Source organism: Hermetia illucens, chromosome 2 (genome assembly GCF_905115235.1).
Source record: "Hermetia illucens chromosome 2, iHerIll2.2.curated.20191125, whole genome shotgun sequence".
Lineage (NCBI taxonomy): Eukaryota > Metazoa > Arthropoda > Insecta > Diptera > Stratiomyidae > Hermetia > Hermetia illucens.
This window is the reverse complement of record NC_051850.1, coordinates 70,024,309-70,047,526: the sequence shown is the minus strand read 5'-3', so window position 1 is coordinate 70,047,526 and position 23,218 is coordinate 70,024,309. Positions and strand designations below refer to the sequence as shown.

Sequence of the window (23,218 nt, the reverse complement as noted above, 5' to 3'; positions counted from 1 at the left end):
CGACGAAATTCCAATAGTGGTAGAACAGAAAATTCTTGATGCAGCAAGGAAATTCGCTGAAAATAAGACCCCAGGGCCAGATGGAATCCCGAATATCGCCCTGAAAGTGGCAGCCAGGACAGCACCAGGTATATTTGCCAAAATTTTTACGGCATGCCTTAGAGAAGGAGAATTCCCCGAGCAATAGAAGCTGCAAAAGTTGATACTTATTCCGAAGCCAGGTAAACCATTGGGTCAACACCATTTATAAACTATTTGAACGAGTATTATACAACAGGTTGCTCGCTGTTACGGAAAAGGAAGGAGACCTATCCGACAAGCAATTCAGGTTTCGTAAGGGGATATCAACCGTCGATGCAATCAACATGCTGACTGGCCTGGCCCGCGCTGCAATACAAGGTGATAAATGCTGCGTAGTGGTGACAATCGATGTAAAAAATACATTCACCACTGCAAAATAGACGAAAATCGTAGAGGCTCTAACCAAACTATAGACTCCGAAGAACATTGTACGCATCGTTGTCCATTTTTTCTAGGAAGAAAATTATATTGCGACTCGGACGATCGACAGAAATTATTCCACATTACGTGCGGCGTACTACAGGGGTCTGTTTTGTGTCCCTTACTGTGGTTAATTATGTACAATGGAGTGCTGAGTGCTGCCTTCCTAGCGCCGTGACAAAACATTGGCTTTGTGGACGATATCGGGGTAACCGTAGTTGCAAAACGCTTAAATCAGATCGAAATCTACGCAAACGAAGCGATATGGGAGATCAATTGCTGGTTGAAAAAGTCCGGTTTATCATTTGCTGAACATAAAACGGAACTAGTGCTAACCAGCACAAAAAGAAAGGAAGGACACAGCCGTGAAAATTAAATTTGGTGAACAAACAATTTACTAACAAGAGTTGCTTAAATCATTGAGAGCAATGATTGACAAAAGGCTCAACTTAAAAAAACACATCGAGTGCGCTGCAACTAAAGCGGCTTCCATCGCTGTAACGATCTCAAGGATACTACCGAACATTGGTGCACCAAGACAAAGTCGACGTCGTCTTATTTCAAGGGTAGTGAGTTCCGTGCTACTCTACGCAGCTCCAGTTTAGGCACCCGTTCAGGAAAAGAAATCAAACTGCCGAAAGCTAGGAACTAGGAATCCATCGCAGAATGGCAAAAGAGATGGAACGAAGCTGGAGGCGATCGCAGACAGACACTTAACACCTGAAAATATAGTGGAGTTTATTTTGGAATGAATGGAGGCTGGTAATCAAGTAGTAATTGAGCTGAAAATCATTCATCAAGAGCTAAGATATGAAGGACTGCGAAGAAAGCAAGAAAGGGAGGGAACAATAATGAGCCGCAGTCAAGAACTGATCTAGCCCCGCGATGCAATACTTATAGCAGTCCCATGGGGAGAGTGGAAAAAGGAGGAGATGGTTTTAGTGAGGAGGAGTCTCCCATAACTGCATGGCCGGAGCCAACAGTAGGTTTTGAACCTTCCCACCTTCCAACGATGGAAAAAAAGACAGACAGAGAGGCAGACCGAGAGACAGACAGGCAGGCACTCCTCTGAGGAGTGGCCAGATCTCCCATCAGGCGCGACCTCAGCTGGCAGATTGGGGCATACCTATTGATGTGTAAATATGTGTTCATGCACTTTTCTTTTCTGACTGTGCATGAGCTAGTGTTTGCTCATCTCTGGTACGCGGACTAAAATGGATATGGGAAGGATACCCAGAACATAAAACCACCATGGAAGACGAGAAAAGGAGTAATCTTACGGTGCAGGGGCTCCGAACCCCAGTACCGGCGGCTTTTGGGAGTGAGCAAGCGGGCTCCCGGTCGTCGATATCCCTCGACCGTAGTGCCTCGGTGGTGGACAACTTGGCCACCTTGGCATATAATGCTACAGGTGATTTAGATCTTGAGAAGGAAGTGTTCAAGCGAAGTACGATCTTACCGAGAACACCAATAACAAGACCAAACGAAGATGAACTAAAGGCAGCTTTTTGGACAACAAAAACTGTGAAAACACCCACCGCACATGTTCAAGATGCTCGATAGCAGGAGGTGCTCCAGGAAAAAAGGAAGGGATCCATTCAAAAGAAACTCATCAACTTTGAGATCTCCACCAATGCTAAAGATGATGAAGGGTAAAGTATAGGCAAGGTCTATAAACGGACCATGTAAAAGGAGCAACCCTGCCGGGACTTATAGGGAGCAGAGTCCCGATCCGGAGGAATTACCCTTCACCCAGCTTGGTGCAAAAATAGTTGAGCTGTCCGAGTTATCAAGGACAAGCACAACGTGCACCAAGCCATAAAGAATATGGTGAGGGCTATTAGAGTCCTCTATAATAGATCACAGATGGAGGGAAAGAATAATAAGGATACGCCGAACCCCGCTGCACCAACAGTATCACAAGCGACCCAAGTGACGCCTAACCGCACTATCATCGAATCCCGGCGAAATAAACGAGTACGTGAAAAAGAGGGGGATCCTTTAAATAATCGGCAGGCGCCTAAGAGAAAAAAAGGTGGACAGGACATTCTGAAAACCAACACCAACAGCTCAGAAGGAGGAAAGCGTACAGCGAACATAGGAAACTCGACCAGCGTTGCGAAGCCCAAGATGGATGAAAACGATGGATGGACTAAAGTTACCAACAAAAAAGCGAAACGAAAAGCAAAAGTCCGAACTCGTCCAGATGGAATTGTTATCTCCAGTAATTTCACTGAAGAGTTGCTTTAAATGCCTCATGTTTGGGCACTTCGCGAAGGCATGCACCAACAGCATTGATCGATCCGATCGAAAAGCGTGAAAAATTCTCATCTGGTAATGGTCAATCATCCGAAACTACTCAAAACTTGTCCGCAATCCTCGGTATTCACGGCGTTTGGCTTCACGAAGGACCATTTCGAACAACAAATATTTCTCGAATAATGGAAAAAAGTTCTAGCTGAATATGCTCAACGTTTGATCGAATCCATGCTAAAAGTCCCCACAGGGGGTATTAACTAGTCACTTTTTGGGATCTTAATATTGTTATTACAATTTCTTAAATCATACCGGATTTCAATTTCACCTACGAAAATGGAATTTCTTTTAATTTTTGCCCCAGTGACGATTTCATTCTATCCTTCATATCCTTCGTTGAATATCTTTGAATTTTATTCAACAGACTGTACATTACGTTCTTGTAAACAAAAACGAGACATATACAATTCCTGTATGTACGACGGTATCCGGATTTCAATTTCGCTCACTGTACCTATTTTTCATGGCGGGGAGTGCATTGTAAGGAACTCAAAATAAGCAAAAGCTGGTTAATGCTGGTGATGTACTTTTTTTGTGGACCTATACAATTTCAACCCAAAGAAGAAAAAACAAGTCGGGAAACCGGAAGCTAGACGCCTCAGGTATGAAAGGTTTTGCGTATTTCTTTTATAAAGAGATTTGAGTGTGCATTTATCCCATTAGCATGTAGCACGTAAAATATGCATATATTATGTGAAAATTTCCAATTTCAAGTGATATTGACATTCATAGTCTTGAATTTGCAGAGAAACGACAGTATTGACCTAGTATAACTTTGTTAGTAATAGTGCGATTTTCACCAAATTTAGCAGGATCATGCTCTATGCTGCAACCTATATTGCTGTTGCTGATTCTAAGATGAACTTAAGTGGGGATGCCCTGCCAATTACTAAAAATTATAGTAATGTACTATTATTAACTTTATTTGAACAGGTATCGGTATGGAAGGTATTTCGGAGCCTAAGCACCATATAGTGGCAGCCCCCTGATTTTTTTCAGATTTTTCGGTTGGATGGTTTCTAAGAATGGGTTCGTTAAAAAAATGATCACTTTCAACCCCCCGCACTCCCCACCTTTTCAACAAATGTCAAAACTAAGATCGGCTTCGAAAAGTACTAACCGAGACCTCTAATTCGATACCCCATATGACTATATTTGATGAAAAAAAATTTACACCCCTCTTTTGCATATATGGGGACCCCTTTTAAATTCGAAGTAAAAGGATGTAACTCACTATATGCGTGAGCGTTTACAGTTCCCACCTTTCTACCAGATTTGGTGCCAATCGTTACAACCGTCTCCGAGAAAAATGCGTATGGCAGACAGACAGACAGACAGACAGTAAACCGATTTTAATAAGGTTTTGTGTTTATACAATTTTTCATTTTTCACTGATATGTTGAGTATTTTATTTCCCATAAATACGGATTCGCACAGCAAGAGCGGTGGCTTCCAGTTCGATTTTATGCCAGCATATCTACAAACCCTAATATTTAACGGGATATTGCATACATCAGTTCAGCATAGCCAATAATATGATTACTTATGGTACACGTTCCTACATGCATAGCATGCTGCCATACTATGAAATTCCACTCATCACAACAAATATTGGCTGAGCAAACTCACACTTCCAAGTTAAACAAAATTGTACTAAAAGCGTTTCCTATGCATTTTTACCTTGTACGTACGTACGCCTAAGCCTTTTGTTCAAACAATTAAACATTTCATTGAAATCTATGACAATACTTGCCGGACGTACATGCGTACAAATGAAGGCAGATAGATAATATTCGTGGTACGGCGGGAAAGTCAATAGTTTAGGGACAGGAAAATTGTATCATATGTCATAAAAATTGAATACTTTTGAGATGTGGTTGTGAGAAAATCTGTCGGAGCAGCGAGCACAGCGAGGCGCAAGGGTCGCCCCACGAGTGGACGACGCATTGAACCGCACAATTCTACTACCGATTACTAATGGGAGTGATCAGTGAACCTCGTCAACGATTGAATTTATTTCGCTTCATCCATTTCCTCTGTTGTCTGTTCACGTGTGCATTGTTGACTCCAGTCATCAAAGGGTTCAATACTTAGACTTAAACAAAGCAACAGGAATTGCGCCCAATTAAATTTCAAAAGTATACAATCATACATAAGTATGTATTTCTTACCAACAATGAAATTAAACTCTAAAGTTACTATAAGATTGTGGGTTTCTGGAGACAGATTCTCACTATCCGAATCCCCGAGAGTAACACACCTACATACATATACATATAAACACGCACGGATGCTGGTCATGTGCAGGTTCGATCAATCTGCAAAGTATATATGTATGTAGGCTGATCCAACCTAGAATTGAACACATGCTTAGCATGCAATGTCCTACGGTTTTGAGAGAAAGTCACTGATTTTCACTAATGGGGTTTCAATGGAAAAAAAGTAATGAAACTTAATTTTTCTCACAGTTTGCCAAAAAAAAACTTTCTTTTTACTCTATGCCAAATAAAATGCATATTCATTTAGCTGAGCGTTTCTGATCCTTTGAGCATCCATAGGACACACTTTTATCATTATTTGCTACTTGTAATTGAGAGAACAGCAGAAAAATTGGCTACATTTCAGTTTCGGAAGAAGTAAATCGTTTCTGATTAGATTACAGTTTATCATCTTGCTGCCTTTTCAACAATTCGATACTTATCGCTTTGTGCTAACTTTCGCTTTTACCGATAATCCAACTTTCTCCAAGATTGCGCCAGATTTGCGAAAAAAAATCGGGAAACAGGAAGCTAGACGCTTCAGGTATACAAGTTTTTTTTCCTACGTGACCTTCCTATGATGACAGTTTCGTCTGCACATAAATTGCCCTAAAATTTTTAAAAAGCCGTTTTCATAAATAATTTGATCTGGAAAGCACTGTATTGATAGCAATCAACCTCATACGCTACCACACTAGGAGTTCAATATTGTTTGCGAATGAGAAGAACAGATACAAACAGGTCGGGATACCAGAAGCTGGGCGCTTCGGATATAAAAGTTTTGTGTTCATCTTATGTGAGAAACACTCTATCCACGATTTTCCATTCGTACATAGCTAAGAATCCCCCATCCTTCAAGATACACATATGTACACACATACATTTCAACGGCATAAACACTGTGCTCATCCTAAATAAAGAAACATTGTCCATAACCGCATTGATACATTGATCTAACGCATCTTCACGCATCCAAAAGCACTTACGCTACAGCTACATGTCTATTTTATTGGTTACTACCTGCGAGTAATTCTCACTGATACGCAAATAACTAAAAAAAAAAGAAAACTAAAACGTCCCCATGGACCCCGCCGTTCATATATATATATATATATATATATATGTAAGTTCACTTTATATGATTATGACGTCATACACGTCTTAGGATGCAATAAATTTACCTGAAGAAAATTTGACTTTCTACAACTTTGTTGTTAATAGTTGGATTGCCTTCAAAATTTTCGGAATTATGTCCTATATTAACGCTTATGCTGATGCCAAATTGCACTTCTGGGATTAACTTAAAGGGGGTTTTCCAGTAAATTCCTAAAACATGATAATATACTATTACTATTATACTATAACGTTCATTTGATACCCCACATGACCATATTCCGTGAAAAAAATTACCCCCCCCTTTCGCATTCCCTTCACACTTGACACAAAATGGTGCCACTCGCTGCATGTAGTGTCCCTTTACAGACCACATGTTCTCACTAATATTTCACTGAAAAACGCTTAATTATGTCAGTAGATTATTTGCATGGCTGAAGATTCAGTACATTCGCGCGAAATTAATATGTTTGAATTGCTATAACTTTGATACTAATAACGGAATTTCGACGAAACTTGGAAGTATTCATCAACGGCGCAACAACCGGTATCCGGTCTAGGGCTGCCTTAATAAGGAACTCCAGACATCCCGGTTATGCGCCAACGTCCACCAAATCCATATCTCTAAAAGCTGTCTGGCGTCCTGACCTACGCCATCGCTCCATCTTAGGCAGAGTCTGCCTCGTCTTCTTTTTCTACCATAGATATTGCCCTTATAGACTTTCTGGGTGGGATCATCCTCATCCACATAAGTGACCCGCCCACCGTAACCTATTCAGCCGGATTTTATCCACAACCTCACGGTCATGGTATCGCTCATACATTTCGTCACTGTGTAGTCTACGGAATCGTTCATCTTCATGTAGGAGCCAAAAATTCTTCGGAGGATTCTTCTCTCGAACGCGGCCAAGAGTTCGCAATTTTTCTTGTTAAGAACCCAAGTTTCCGAGGAATACATGAGGACTGGCAAGATTATAGTCTTGTACAGTAAGAGCTTTGACCCTATGATGAGACGTTTCGAGCGGAACAGTCTTTGTAAGCTGAAATATGCTCTGTTGGCTGACAACAACCGTGTGCGGATTTCATCATCGTAGTTGTTATCGGTTGTGATTTTCGACCCTAGATAGGAGAAATTGTCAACGGTCTCAAAGTTGTATTCTCCTATTTTTATTCTTTCCGTTTGACCAGTGCGGTTTGATGTTGTCGGTTGGTTGGTTTTCGGTGCTGATGTTGCCACCATATATTTTGTCTTGCCTTCATTGATATGCAGCCCAAGATCTCGCGCCGCCTGCTCGATCGAATGAAGGCAGTTTGTACGTCTCGGGTGGTTTTTCCCATGATGTCGATACCGTCAGCAGAGGCCAGTAGTTGGGTGGACTTAAAGATGATCGTACCTCTTGCATTTACCTCAGCATCACGGATCACTTTCTCGAGCGCCAGGTGAAAGAGGACACATGATAGGGCATCCCCTTGTCGTAGACCGTTGTTGATGTCGAATGGTCTTGAGAGTTATCCTGCTGCTTTTATCTGGCCTCGCACATTGGTCAAGGTCACCCTAGTCAGTCTTATTAATTTCGTCGGGATACCAAATACTCTCATGGCCGTATACAGTTTTACCCTGGCTATGTTATCATAGGCGGCTTTGAAGTCGATGAATAGATGGTGCAACTGTTGTCCATATTCCAACAGTTTTTCCATCGTTTGCCGCAGAGAGAAAATCTGATCTGTTGCTGATTTGCCTGGAATGAAGTTTCTTTGGAATGGGCCAATGATGTTCTGGGCGTATGGGGCTATCCGGCCTAGCGGAGAATATCTTATAGATGGTACTCAGCAACGTGATACCTCTATAATTACTGCACTGTGTGATATCTCCCTTTTAATGTATGAGACAGATAATGCCTCGTTGCCAATCGTCAGGCAATGATTCGCTGTTCCATACCTTGAGCACAAGTTGGTCACCCCTTGGCGTAACTGTTCGCCTCCATATTTAACCAATTCGGCTGTATTTCCATCGGTTCCTGGCGACTTATGATTTTTTAGCCGATGAATTGCCCGGAGTGTTTCTCCTAAACTTGGTAGTGGCAGTATTTGTCCGTCGTCTTCAGTTGCGGGATCCCAACTCGCCGATGTTCTGGTTGTTCAGTAGCTCATCAAAGTACTCAACCCATCGCTCCAATATATCCATTCTGTCGGAAATCAGATTTCCTTCCTTTTCTCGGCAGGATGAGCATCGAGATGTATAAGGCCTCATCCTGCTGACTTGTTGGTAAAACTTGCGTGCCTGGTACGGTTGCTCCCTGTACTTTTCTAGTTCACAGATTTGTTGGTTCTCCCGGGCTTCCTTTTTCCGTCTGTGAAGTCGCTTCTCCACGCGACGGAGTTCGTGATAAGTCTCTGCGCGTGCCCGCGTTCTTTGGGAATGCAACATTACTCGGTATGCGGCATTCTGCCGTTCCGTTGCTAGTTTACATTCATCATCAAACCAGCCGTTCCGACTCCTTTTGCGGCTAGGGCCAAGTATGTTTGTGGCCGTATCCATGATAACGTTCTTCAGGCGATTGTGAAGATCATTTGTTGATGCTTCATCTCCAGGTCCTCTGTTGACTCCGGTTATTGTGTGATCCATTTCCCTCTTATAGGTGTCGCGGAGGGTTGTGTTGTGGATGGCTTCAGTGTTCACTCTCACCTGATTGTCAGAGGGGATTCTAGGTGGTATTGTTATTCGAGTTCGGAGCACCATGCCAACGAGATAGTAATCCGGGTCTATATTGGCCCCCTATATGGTCTGACATTCATCAAGGCTGAGAGGTGGCGGGGTTCGATCAACACGTGGTCAATTTGGTTGAAGGTGCGCGATACTACTGAATACTCCTAGGATAAACTTAAGGAGGGTTTTTCACTCAACTTTAAAAAGTTAGTAATATGCTATTATTAAGTTTTTTCAAGCAAATATCGAAACGGGACATATTTTAAGGCCTAGATCTCATATAGGCGAATTGCCTTGGTTTTTGTTTAAGATATTTGTGTTGAGTAGTTTCCGAAAGCAAGTCCTGTCTCACTTTAAGTTTGTATATTTTGATCCCTCATTCCTCGATTTTACAATTCACGTCAAAATTATGACCTGTTTGTGAAAGTACTAGTTGAAGCCTTTCATTTGATACATCAGTATTGTGTTAATAAATGCATTATCATATCATAGTTTAGTACTTTTGATCCCGTGGAAATGAAAGACAGGCAGAATACTAAGACGGACAAAAGGTTTCATTAGGGTCAAATTTCGAAAATCAAAAAGATTATTTATTCAGCAAGTAAAGCCAACAATCAGAGAGACATCGAAATAATTTAATATCGTCTCTGTATTGACTTCAGCAAATTTTGAGGTTGGCACGATATCCTGATGGTCAAATTTACAAAAATGTTACATTCTAATCGACTTTAAGAATATGACTCAACTTCTTAATCGAGCATGTTATTTATTCAGAATATCTATCAGCATATACGACGTTCTTTGCAGGAAAAACCCCTGCTAAAACGCCGCAGAATTGGATAAGTTTGATAAAAATGATTCCCTACAGAAAAGCAAATATTACTATCAAGTTCAAGTGTATGAGCAAGTATTATGTATTTTGAAGCCCGACAACAGAATTAAAATAGAAAAGCAAATAGCAATTTTTGGTTATTTGAGCACATTAAGCAAGCGGGAAAAATTATTGCCTAATTGGAAGACCTATATTTCAGCGCTTATCAATCTCTGATGTTTCACATGGTTTGAAATGAATCGGAGGAAAATAAATCAAAAAGTGAATGCTATCTTAATTTGAAGGCAAATACTGACATTAACAACACGAAAATGAATCGCTTTGTATTTACATTTCAACAAAAACTTAACTACTTTTCATTTCAGTAAATAAATATATCATTTTGATAAATAGAATAAATATTTCGATTAAACTACCGAGTATTGTGCATTGTGAATGTATTTCCAATAAGTTCTGAAAGCCACAAGAATTATCTCCAAGCGTCATAGCTTGGTATGCACTACTATCTTACATACGGCTATCGTTGAGAGAAACATATTTTAATTTTTAATAATCAAACAATCTATGTATGCATTTGCTCAATCATTCTTCCGGCGAAAGATACATGGATTTTCGGCTTTGGTATCGTAATAGAGCGGAATCAGAGAGCGGATATTGCTCGATATTGTCTCCAGAAACTACTTGCTTTATATTGCCTTCAATAACATTTATTTCAGTATTGTAAATCAGTTCCATTTATGCTTGATTTCTCTATGATAAATGCCATTTATCATCTCCGCGATAAAAAATTAGGGAATTTAATTCACCACAGTGAAATTTATATCAGTACCTTATCATTCGAAATCAAAATGACTTGGCGTAGAAAAAAGGAGGATACTTTTCTGGTTTTTTGTTATTGAAATACATGTTTTTGGAAAACTACTCACTAACTTCTCCAATGTACCTACATAATTCGTAGACTTCTTTTTTCTCAACCCTGGAACACTGGCTAAAAAATCGATTCACACTTTTACTGTGACGACACCATCTGTTTGGGTGAGTTCCCTTCCAAATGCAGAAAAGCATATTGTCGCTAGATGGTCAATAATCAAAATCAGTAATAAAATTATATGTCAAATGATAAATTCACGTGAAATCCAAAGCTTTGATCTTCTTCCAAAGCTTTATTAATAATAGTGAAATCTCCTTGTAAGATTGTCTGCTAGATAGTAGTACATATTTATAATGGTACCGAAATTTATACTTCTAGGACGGAGACTTTTCGGGTAAATTTCGAAAATATGGTAATATATTTTATCATATTATTAACTTTTTATCAGCGCATATTTTGAGACCTAGCTTGGCTTCGTTTTAATCCATCTATCATAAACCTGCAGAGATGCACCTTTCTTCAAAAAAGTTGAAATTAAAGAGTGAGTCTTTTGGACCACAATAAGAATGAACGGCACTAGCTAAGCGATAGGCGATATTAAACAATCTTGCCACTTGATAGGCAAAGTAAAACCGACATTTCCGTAAGAAAATAACCAAAGAATAAATGATTTCACCTTTTTGTAAAAAGTGATATTGGTGGTAGTTTCATTTATTGCGAAATTATTTTCTTCCAGGCACTGAAGCGACATACTTTGCTAATATAAAATGCAGCGTACCCTAAATCGAAAGCCAGGAGCAGTCAGCAATTTTCATTAAAGGTGAACTCAAACACTATCCATTGAAATTGACTAGTAAAATCTCATTGAAGGGAGTTCGTTATGCTTGCGGATATGGGCAGACGAGATGAGTTCGATTGTCCTCAGGACATAAGATAATTCGAGGATAGTTTCCCTGATTCTTTGAAACCTTAGGGAACAAATTCATCGCTGTTGGAAATTTCAATGCGAAACATACCCACCTCAAGGTGGGTCTCACGTCTGGATATCTAGTAGGCCTACTTACTGACAAATTGGCATCAACAAAACCTCAGATTTAATCGACTCTAAAATCTCAGAAGGGATACCACCTTAGTCTACAATGGCATAATTAGTCTACGAGCTGTCGTCAGAAAATTCTCCAGTAATCCTTTTTTTCTTCAGCCTTTTTGCCATTCACAAGTAGGTCGGCTTTCTCCCGTAATTATTATAGTAAATGATAAGTAGTAATAAATAGGCGAACAAATCCACAAATTGGTGAATATACGGAAAGAATCGAGAATTGTATTTTGTGAGACACCCCATTAAAAAGTAAAAATCTGGTATTGATGGAATGCTTAAGCGTTTGAACGAAGTTTCACTAGAAGCCGCATCTATAGCAACGCGAAAATTTTCAAAGATGTCTATTCATCGACGATTTTGAAGCTTTTTCGTGATAAAGGATAAACTTGAAACGAGAAGAGGACATTCTAATTTGACGATTTGCATTTTCCCATAGCCGGTAGTCCACAGTCATTCTCAAAGTCTTTCCTGCTTGTCGTAAAAGCCTACCAAAAGGGACAGAAGCTTGTGGGCTAACAACACCAAATTTTGAAACTTTATTGACCAAAATGCGAAAGCGAAGAGATTTATCCAACGATATAACTTGGAAATCCTGATCTTAAACGAACAAAGGCCTGCCTTCCGACAATATGTTCTTGCACTGTGAAAAGCCAAGTGGGATTAGATGCGCATCTGCCGTGGGGTCGTTTCGGATGTCCTGGGACAGAAAGATTGCAAAACCAGTTAAAGAGCATTCCGATATAGGTGAGAAAGATGCTGACATCACCTTGATTGGACATGTGACAAGGAAACACAATGTTGATGACCCTAACGATAATGTTGGAAGGTTTTCGAACTTCTGTAACTTGCACCGCCTCATCATTGGTAACACATTGTTCGAGCACAGAGTCTGCCATAAAGTTAGCTTCAAGTTTCAACTGATCAACAACGAATGAGCAACCAGATTGACCACTTTACAATCAGTAGTAGATTTAGATTTGTTCCGGTTCAACAGTAAGGCTATATCGATTATGAAATTCGCTCGTTCCACTTTCAGAAGTTTGGCTCGATCATTTTCCAAAATTCTCTGCGGAGTATACTTAAGGATGCTAAGTTACCATTAAGTTATACTTCAACGCAAGGTTTTCATGGAGAATCTTGTAGACGCAGTTATGACGATTGGTGTACTCGGTATTGCTCAACATTATACACGCAGATGTTACATTCTGGATGGTCTCCTCTTCAAATTTCCATAACCTACAACTAGAGTTGATGATTGAGGAATCACGAATGATGTACCGTTTGAAATTGTTCTTGGGAGCGAAGCATCCTGAATTGACTTTAGGAATGATAGTCAACCATTAGTCAACCATTTGTTGGAGGATTCGATGTCAACGCCTGGCAACGATAAATTTTTAATATGACTTCCGTGAATGCGTTTCTCTTTCCATATGTCGATTGGGGCCCATTCTCTTCTTCTCGAGTTCAAAAGGGATAATTTATTAACTGCCATGACATGACATGATAATGTACAATATGCCATGTTTGACCATTTCCCGACAACTTATTGTAAAATTAGATTTTTATTTCTAACTATTTGTCTTCTCTGTCTGTAAATCGTTATTCAAAAATTTTGAGAGCCCACAGTGGCCATTAGATTTAAGTTATTTTTGTTATTTTAAAAGATTGTTTTTTATTGTTAATTTTTCCAATCTATATATTATTGTTACCTATTTCTTAAAAATAAAAATGATTCTAAAAACAAAACAAAAACAAAAAACTTGGAAACCGTATTTGATTTAATGCACAAGATGGGATAGTGGATTTGAGCCAAAAAAAAACCACAGCGGGTGTAGAGAATCGTCTTGGAACGGCTGACGGGTGTCTCTCCATATGTATGTTCGCGTACGGAACTGAAGTGAAGACCTTTTAGATGGTAAGAAGACCACTAATTGGTCCATATTTTGAAGGGCAAATGGCACCCTGTCCCTTGGTGATGAGATAAATTATCCCTTAGTGATAAATCGTGGAACTATTAATAATTACGGATCGACAATTATCTGATTACAATGATTTGCCAATACCCAGTGAGTGCTCTGGAACCGTTTCAGTCAGAAGTTGTGAATCTCATCAACTCCTTGCGCCTTCCAATTACCTAGCTTTTCAAGAGCGTCTACGTCAGCTTGAGTTTTATTAGGCATGGTCATTTCGCTCCAAACACTTCTCCAGAAGACACCAGCCTGATCCAGATAGCGGTTACTTTCACGACTTGAGTTGGTGAGATTTCTATAGAATCCCCTTTGGTTGGTGGTGTTGTCTGTCCTTCGCTTCTTTTGATACCTACGGATGCGATTGGAGCATACCGCAAGTCTCTGCTTCAACACGTTATAAATTTCTTCGATAGACATACCATGGGACAGATGGCAGTTTCCAACGATGTTGGCAACGCATCAGTGCACTCTTGGTAATGGACTTCCAAGAAGTGCTTGCGTGCACCACAAACCTCCTTTCTCAACTTTTCGACTCTTTTATTGAGTCGAAATACCTAGAATGGTAAGTTCCTCCTGCCCATACCTATCTTATTCGCTCCAAGTAGTTGATTTTTGGACACGAATAACCGCACCATCTGCAACGTACACAAGGCTATGGACCTCTATAGCAGTAATCTGGCTAGTTAAACGATCAGGGGGGAGAAGCTCAGCAAATTCCGTGAATGTGACCTGGACTGCGGTCAAAGCCTCATTATAAATTGGGTCGACATCCCCAGTCACTAAACTTCTCCTGATTACTGGGTTCATGGAGCGCCTTAGAAGTGGAGTTTTCGAGTTGCTCCTTTGTTCAGTGCCCCACAGAAGCAACAAAAGGTGTCATGGCTTGCGGGTAATGACAGGGGGAGTAAACCTGCCTAGCAAATCCGTAATCCAGGGTGAAAGAAGTTACGCGCCTATCGGATGAATTGCAGTAACGTTACACTGTATTTTAGCGGCTCGCCTCCAAATACAATCCCTACCTTTGGAGGTAACCATGGGGAAGTGCAACATTGGGGCTCTGTTGCAGAATTGACTGCCGTCGTAGGAATAAAATGGGAGACATTTTAAATAATTTTAATGGGACCGCAGGGACACGAAGACAGTACCCAACGCCTCTTCGCTCTGGGATGATTTGGCGCTTATGCCATCAACGACCCGAGACGGAAGATTCACGCTTTGTATGGTTTGGACGAACCTACTCAATGAATTTATGGCCCGCGCCTATTACCGTGTTACTGATTTAGAACAGAGTCCATCAGTGTGCAGACACTAACTACATGACGCGTTCTTAGCCCGATTTCCGGAGCTAAGTCATGTTCCGGAACAGAACGTCGTCGATCGGTACCGGATGATAGTGAATAACAACCGAGTTGCCCTACCAACTAGGCAACAAATCTTTCAAGAGGTTTCACTTGAGCTCGGTCTGGAGTCATCATATTACGGGACTTGTGAAAACATCAACACAAGTACTCCACCTGTAAGGCTTTCCATGAACCCAGTAGTAAGGAGAAGCTTAATAACTGAGGATGTAGACCCAATTTAGAATGAGGCTTCGGTGTGTAAATGAAGGTGTGTAAATTTTCCGGGACTAATCCTGTCACTGAAATCACGACTGGGACTACTTCGGTATTTTGTAGTCTCCAAGTCTGCTTCATATCATCCGGCAAGGGACCGTATTTCCGGACCTTTTCTTGCTTTTTAAGGTTTTGTTTGTGAAACAAAACGTTATTAAAATCGGTTCAATATCTGTCTGTCTGTCCGTCTGTCTGTCTGTCTGCCTGTCTGTCTCTCTGTCTGTCACAGGCACTTTTCTCAGGAACGACTATACTGATTGACACGAAATTTGGGGAAAAGGTGGGAGCTGTGGACCCCCAGACATGCAGTGAGTGATATCCTCCTACGTTGAGATTTAGGGGGTCCCCATACATGTAAAAGGGGGGTGTAAATTTTTTTTCACCAAATATAGTCATGTGGGGTATCAAATGAAAGGTCCCGATTAACACTTAGTTTTGAGGATAAAAAGGCGTGGAGTGGGAGGGGTGCAAAATGATGATTTCTTTAACGGAGCCATTCTCAGAAACTACTCAACCGAAAAATATGGAAAAAATCATGAAGCTGCTTCTATACGGTGCCCAGGCCTCAAAATACTCTCCATATCGATATCTGTTCAAATTAAGTTAATAATAGTATATTAACATATTTTTGGAAAATTGAGTAAAACCCCCCCTAAGTTTATCTCAGAGTTATAAAAGTTGGTAGTAGTATAAAATATAATATGAAGCATATTATCTCCGAGTTTGATCAAAATCATACTATTAGTAACGTAAGTAAATCATAGTATTAGTAGTAAGTTACAGAAGCTCAAAGTTGTCTTTACCATGTAAATTTACAACCCGAAGTACTAGATCTGATATGCTAAATGCATATTCTTAACGGGCTACGTACAAATGGGATAGTTCTACACTCAAATATACTCACAGGAGAAGGAAACAAAACCTTTCATACCTGAAGCGCCCAGCTTCCGGTTTCCGGACTTGTTTTCAACAGTTTTCCGATACAACGAAACGGCTACATCGATTATAAAGCACGCTCGTTCTTCCTTCAGAAGCAGAACCAGATCGGGTCTGTTGTGATTAACACTGGTCGGTAGCAATAATGTGATCCCACAGCAGTTTCATCATCATTTTCCAAGATTCTCTGCGGAATATACTTAGAATAAGGATGGTAGGTTGTCACTAAGCTATACTTCAACGCAAGGTTTTGATGGAGAATCTTCTAGACGGGGTTATGTCGATTGGTGTTCTCGGTACTGCTCAACATTCCGCACGCAGATGTTATGTGCTGGACGCTCTCCTCTTCACAATTGCATAACCTACAACTGGAGTTGGTGATATAAGAGTCATGAAGGATGTACCGTTTTTAATTTTTTGTTGCCATGTTTGACTTGGAACCCATATTTGCTATCATGCACAAGATGAGATAACGGATTCAAAGCCAAACAAAGCAACCGTGAGCTTAGAGAGTCACCTGGGAAAATGCCACGCCTGATTGGTATCTATCCTGATGTTTGTGAAGATATCGATAGCTTCGTGCTCCAATTCTTCATTACTTTTCTGAAGAGGAGAGCGACTTTCAGGTTGATTTTGTACAAGTGTAACACTTGTAGTAACCAAGAATGCGATATGGAGTCAAAGGGTGATTTATAATCGATGTAGACTGTCGAGCTATAATATTTCGTTTTTGGGGGACAGCCTGCTTTATAGCTGCCGTATCTATTACAAGCTGCTCTTTAAAGCCTCGGGAGCCTTTTGCCCCTCAGCTATCAATTTATGAACATTAAAATGTTTTGAGACGATCGCGCGCAGAACTGAAGTGAAGACCTTGTAGGTGGTAGAAAGACAAGTAATTGGTCGACATTTTGGAGGGGAAGAGGCACCCTATTCCTTGGGGATGAGAGGAGCTCGTGAAAAATTGAAATATTCTGGAACTAATTTAGGATCGGTAATCATTTGATTAAAATGATTTGCCAATACCCTGTGAGTGCTCTTGAACCGCTTCAACCAGAAGTTATGAATTTTGTCAACTCCTGGTGTCTTTCAATTACTTGCCTTTTGAAGGGCTGCTTCTACGTCAACTTGAGTTATGTTAGACAGGGTCATTTCACGGAGGGCCTCGTATGAACGCAGAAGGTCTGGGAGCCACGCTGGGTTCGCTCTAAGCACTAATCCAGAAGTTTTTTGCCAGATCGAGGTTATTTTCACGACCTGAGTTAGTGAGATTTTTATAAAATCCCCGTTGATTTTGGAAAAACAGGGTGTTGTCTGTCCTTCGCTGAAAGCCTTTCTGATACCTACGGATGCGATTGGAGCATACTGCAAGCTTCTGCTTCACCACCTCGAGGATTTCTTCGATGAACATATCATTGGACAGATGGTAGTGTCCAATGATGTTCGCGGCGCATCTGTACACTCTTGGCGATGGATTTCCAAGAAGTATTTGCGTGGTACGGCAAATCTCTTTTCACAAATTTTCGACCCTTTTGTTGAGTCGAAATACCCAGAACGGTAAACTACTCCTACGCATACATTTAGCGCTCGAAGTTTTTGATTATGGAGACGAATAGCCATGGCAGCTGCAACGTAGACCGGGCAGTGAACCTCTGTCGCAGTAATCTCACTAGCCAAATTATCAACCAAAATTCTGTCAAGGGCAGTAATAATGGTAGTAGTTACCGAAGTTAACTTTAGTTTTGGGATTCCTGGCCTGGCGTCCATTAAATGCTTTTTTAAAATCTTTTGGAATTTCTGACTATTGGTTTGTAGAAATGGTTTCAGTCGTATCACAGTCGGAGTGTTCGTTGAACAGCATTGTAATTCTTCATGAATGTCAGCTTGGCGGTTTAGAAACGATGGAAATTAGGTTTCAAATTACCCCAGAGAATACGATTGACAACTTTCCAATTATTGACGATCCGCCGCCAAAATTCATGTCGAAAAGATATGAGATATACCTTAAATCTCTCAAGTACATAATACACATCTAGCGCTACGTCAAAATTGCTGAAGTACATGACATAAAGTAACAAAATTATAATGGGTTACATCAGATATCCATGTCAAATGTGCATCAGAACAAGGTTTTTATGCCAAGGTTTTTTGAGAATAGTTTCTCACATATCGGAACACTTCGGTATACATAAAATAATTGTATTGCTTTTTTGACTGTTTTAAATGTCAACATTTATATTTTTGATAGTTGTTATTCTTCAAAATGCGTATTATTTTTTGTATTACGCATTTTAATCTTTTATGACAGAAAATACATCCACAGCATTTTTAATAAATCGAGTTTCAATACAATATTCGTCAAAAACGGAGTAAACCTGAAATTTCCAGACATGTATCATCAGTACCATCACCAATAAGCCAGGTCTTTTTCCATTAAAGTTCGCAAGAAGAAATAAGAATAGCAAGTGAAACAGACGCGGTTTGGCGCCTCGATCCTTTGCGTAACTTCTGTTGGCAAAAGAGACTCTCAAATCACCATTAGCATTATTTCCTATTTTATGCGATTAGTAATTTCAGGATGCAGAGTTTAACTTCATAATGTCAAAGTGAATGGGAAGAACAACTAAAACAAAATTACGAGTTGTGGACTCAACTGGAAATATAGAATATATGGGCACACTCTTACCCTAAACTTATGACTGATGCCGCCGGTTTTCGGAAAAGACGATTAAAATGGGTAAGATGAAGAAGCACAAGTTCTGAAAAAATGCCACGGAACTCAACCTATGAAGATGTGATTCTCTAGGGACGCATATAGTGTATAACAAACGTGAAGTAATGTATTAAAGCATGCCCTGATTTGGCCTAAATTTATGCAAAGTTAATGGAAGAGCTAAGGATAAATTTCCAAACAACTTGTACAGATCCATAAAATGTTGGTGTCTTCCGAAGGCGTCCCGAAAATCTAGTCACACGTTCGAAGAATAAATTCAGAAACGAATTGTTGACTCGGTGAAAAGTGGAGCTAACTCGGTAAAATTATGTAACACTGGGTTGTGTAGCCTTTAAAACGATCTAGTGGCATCAGCAGCTGATAAGTTGTGGAAGCTTCGACGGATGGACACCGAGCGAATATCAAAGAACATTTAAAGCCAACTGACGCCATACACACTGCGCGGTTACTCATGGAGAAATACCGTGAGAAGCATCGCCCTCTTTAAATTGCATTTCTGGATCTAGAGAAGGCGTTTGGCTGTGTGCCACACAAACTCATCTGATATGCTCTGCGGCAACACCTAGTACCAGAAGAAGTTTTACAAAAAAAAATCTTAAATAGTAAAACAAAAAGAAACGGTTTAGAATTTTGGACGTTCGATTATTTTTCTCAAAACATTCCTCTTCTCAAAAGAGATCCACTGAACGATCCCGGTCATCATCATCATTTATAAATATCATCGTCCCATCATTATTTTCGGATGTATTGAGCTTACCGCAACTGATGCTCATCTTTAGGCCTCAGCGGTCATTACTGTTGACAATTGAATTGGAATGAAGCGATGTATGGCCGCGGAACGAGACGAAATCGTAGATATGATTGTAATTTCAGAAAAAGTCTGCACTTCCATCCTTGAACTACCTAGATTACACATAACTGATCAGTAAAAAACACGGTTTCTTCCAGGATTCTGTCGACTGAAAGTGATTTCTAAATGCTGATCGCTCTCTTGTATATATTCGCAAACATACCATGGGTATAAATTGTATCCAGCGCAAAAACTATATTGATCATGCCCAAACCTGGACGAAGCAATGAATGCCAATAGGGGAAGGGTCCTTAGCGTTAGATTGAGCAAAATTTTGGCACTCGAGCCACTCACATCTAACAGAAGAAGCGAGTGGGAACTCCATCGCGAACATCTGTCTAGTCAAGACTAAGCGTCGCAACGCGCCATGATTGATATGAATAGAAGAGGAATCAAACCACATGCCAATGTTGAAAGATATCATGTGGAACCGTTCCTCGTGACTCCGGCATCTTGTAGATTTTATTTTGTTCAGGCGGGGCACAAGTAGGTTGAGAAAAACGAAATTTGGGAAAAACGAAATTTTGCAGTAAAATATACATATGTTTACTACTGAAAATATATATACACATACAAAATAAACTGTAGCAACTATCGCTTCCATTTTTCACCTTTTAGAGGGTTATATCCTGCGCATGTCAAAATATTTTGAACTAGGGGTGACCAAGAGATTTGAAAATAAGTTTTCAGTTTTCATAAATCTTTTCAACCATATTTTTCTCTTTCGAAAATATTTTCAAGTCGTTAGAAACTATTACTCTATATGTAAAAAAAGAATATCTTTTTTACTTTGGCAGAAAAGTGTACTCAAGGTTTGAAAAACATGATTTTATTGGAGACACACTTTGGTGATAACCATGCAATTTGTCAGAATGGGACAAGTGATTTTTGAATGATTGGTTCTAACTATCTACTTAACTTTTGATTAGAACATTGTATGCATTGTGAAGTCTATTGAAAAAAATCGATTTTTTGACAAGTTTCAAGGTATGACCCTGTTTTTGACACTGTCCATAATATTCTTAAGATTAGATAATGTTCCCCAAATAACGACAAGATAGAAAATTAAGTAAAGTGATCCACTTTTGTAATTTATAATTTCGACTATGCTGGGTCGGCTGGTATCCGAGATTCGAACCGCGAGCTTCCGTACAACAGCCTTGTGCTCTAACCACTCAGCTATCCAGACACCGGGCCGGGACTTACACAGCCCAAAGTGTGGTGATAATGAAACAGCCTAATTAAAAGGAAATGTTAAAAAGAAAATAAAATGAATTTTTGCTGATAGCGCTAAATTTGGCGCTGCCTAAATTTTGACTTCACAGCTTAAGGATATCTAGCGCCAACCTACAGATCACTAATAAGGCCCAATGGAACAAAAGCATATGCAAAAATATTCAATTTCTTTCAAATACCAGAATTTGTGCTTGACTTCACATGTTAGAGGAATAGAAATTCTAACGAAAAACAAGTCGTAAACCAAAAATTCGGCGCTTCAGGTAATGGGACCCCCTTAAACTCAATGTAGAAGAGTGTTACTCACTGCATGCGAGGGGCTTCTACTTTTCCACCGAATTTCGTATCAATAGAAGACGGACGGACGGATGGACAGGCGGTGATAAACCGATCTTAGCAAGGTTTTGTTTTACACGTAACCCTAAAATGGTATAAGTTTCTCTCTTCGCACTGAGAAACCTGAATATCGCTGAAAAGTAAAAAGGAAAATCAGCATTACCTGCACAGCTTACCCTCTATTGAGTCGCCCCTATTTTCTCCAACTTATATGGATTTTGAGCTTTCCTTTTAATACAAATAACGAATATTTGCGCTATTGTATCATCGCACTTTGCAACATGAGTTAGCCTTTTAACACCTCTTCTGGGGGTATGGGGTATCCTAGTAAGACCGAATAAAATACCGGATTTGCAACAATCTCCGATTCCGCAATTCGCTGTGAAACATGAGACTATTGTACGAGTATTATGAAAAGACTATATCTATCTAATCTAATTAAGGACCAAGCGTGGAGGCCCCTCTTTACGATACTAACTCATCACCAGGGCACTATTAATAGAGAACTAGGGGATCTAAGACAATTTTATTTAGAATAAAACACTTCTTCGATATATAGTATTGATAAAAGTCCGGAACTACGAATTGTTAAGCAAGGCGAACCAGAGGCAGTGAGTGTTGCCGAATGTCGGTTTTCATACTTTAGCCTACAAGTATAATTGAAATAAAACGTCGCTAGTATTTAGTGAAACGATCAAAACTGTTTAAAACTGTCCAACTATAAGATCACCTCCTATCTCGGTGCATATCTTGTTGCCTTGAACCAAAACATAAGAGTTGCTGCTGCAAAACTGAACAATTGTAAAAGACCTGATCAAAAGGGCAAGCATTCTTCGCGATGATACATACATACATTTATGGGAGGTTTATCATTATGTTATATACTCGTATACTGTGTCAAATTATCCAGATGCAAGGAATTCTTATTGGACAACCGCCAGACGGAGCCAGTCATGTACTCACGGCAGCGAACGCCAAGTGTCCACTCGCAAAAAAGTGCATTACCTGCATTTCCCAATAGTTAGATGGAACGATCTGGTCATCCACTGTGTCCGCAAACATTTAGGCTGAGATACGCTACACCGATTCGTTATTTCCGCAACGATAATCCTTTAGAGGGTACCAAACAACTTCAAATACGCGCACTCGACTTTGGTCCCGGTGCTCAGCACTTGTAGGCACCCAACTCACACGCGGCTAATATTTTCCAAGAATGTCTCCACTCACGCTCGTAGATACCCACGGAATTACTCACTCAATCGCGGTTAGTTACGCCTCACTTGCGTGAAACCCGTAGAATATCAGGAAATTGTACATTCGCTCGTGTGCCCGCCAACGCAAACTTCGCTGGACGGATAACGAAATACGGACGATAACGCTCCTCCAAGCGTTCAGGGCAAACTACTCGGCCAGGTGGGACACGGCTCGCGTGAACCCAGGTAAATCTTTTGTACTCGCAGCACAGGTAAGTAGGTTACGTGAGATTAGAGCAAAGACGTTATTTCCCGATTGTGGGTGAGACTGCGGCCCGCGAGGCTCAGCACAAGTCGAAGACGTGCGATACTTGCGCTCCTCCGCAAAGGCATTCGAACGAAAGACTTGCAGAGTTTCGCCGGCTATTTGATCACTTTCGATGAAGCGCGAGCGTTGGAGAGTTTTCACACACGAGCCATGCGAGCTGGCTGGAATCTTTAGGCGGGCGTAGCCGATTGGGCCTAGCGCTGTGCTCCTTGGCCTACATCTGCTAACGAAGGGCGGCGCCCACAAATACTTAATGCTGCGCAAGAAAGGAAAACATGCAAAGGACATTATCCTTAGCAGTAAATATTTTTACAAGACATTCTGAATG

The 23,218-nt window shown here is 40.4% G+C and overlaps 1 protein-coding gene across 2 annotated transcripts in view; it reads right to left on the bottom strand.

Moving 5' to 3' along the window:
- The window catches only part of LOC119649718 (dendritic arbor reduction protein 1-like), a 246,407-nt gene extending 223,473 nt beyond the window's left edge, over positions 1-22,934 (bottom strand). Inside the window, exon 1 of one of the 2 annotated variants that reach the window (XM_038051998.1) lies at positions 22,333-22,934. In XM_038051998.1, the coding sequence (XP_037907926.1) occupies positions 22,333-22,431 (99 nt within the window). In that variant the 5' untranslated portion in view covers positions 22,432-22,934. The remainder of the gene's footprint in view (positions 1-22,332) is intronic. The other variant, XM_038051999.1, reaches the window with a different exon arrangement.
- Between the last annotated feature and the right edge of the window lie 284 nt (positions 22,935-23,218).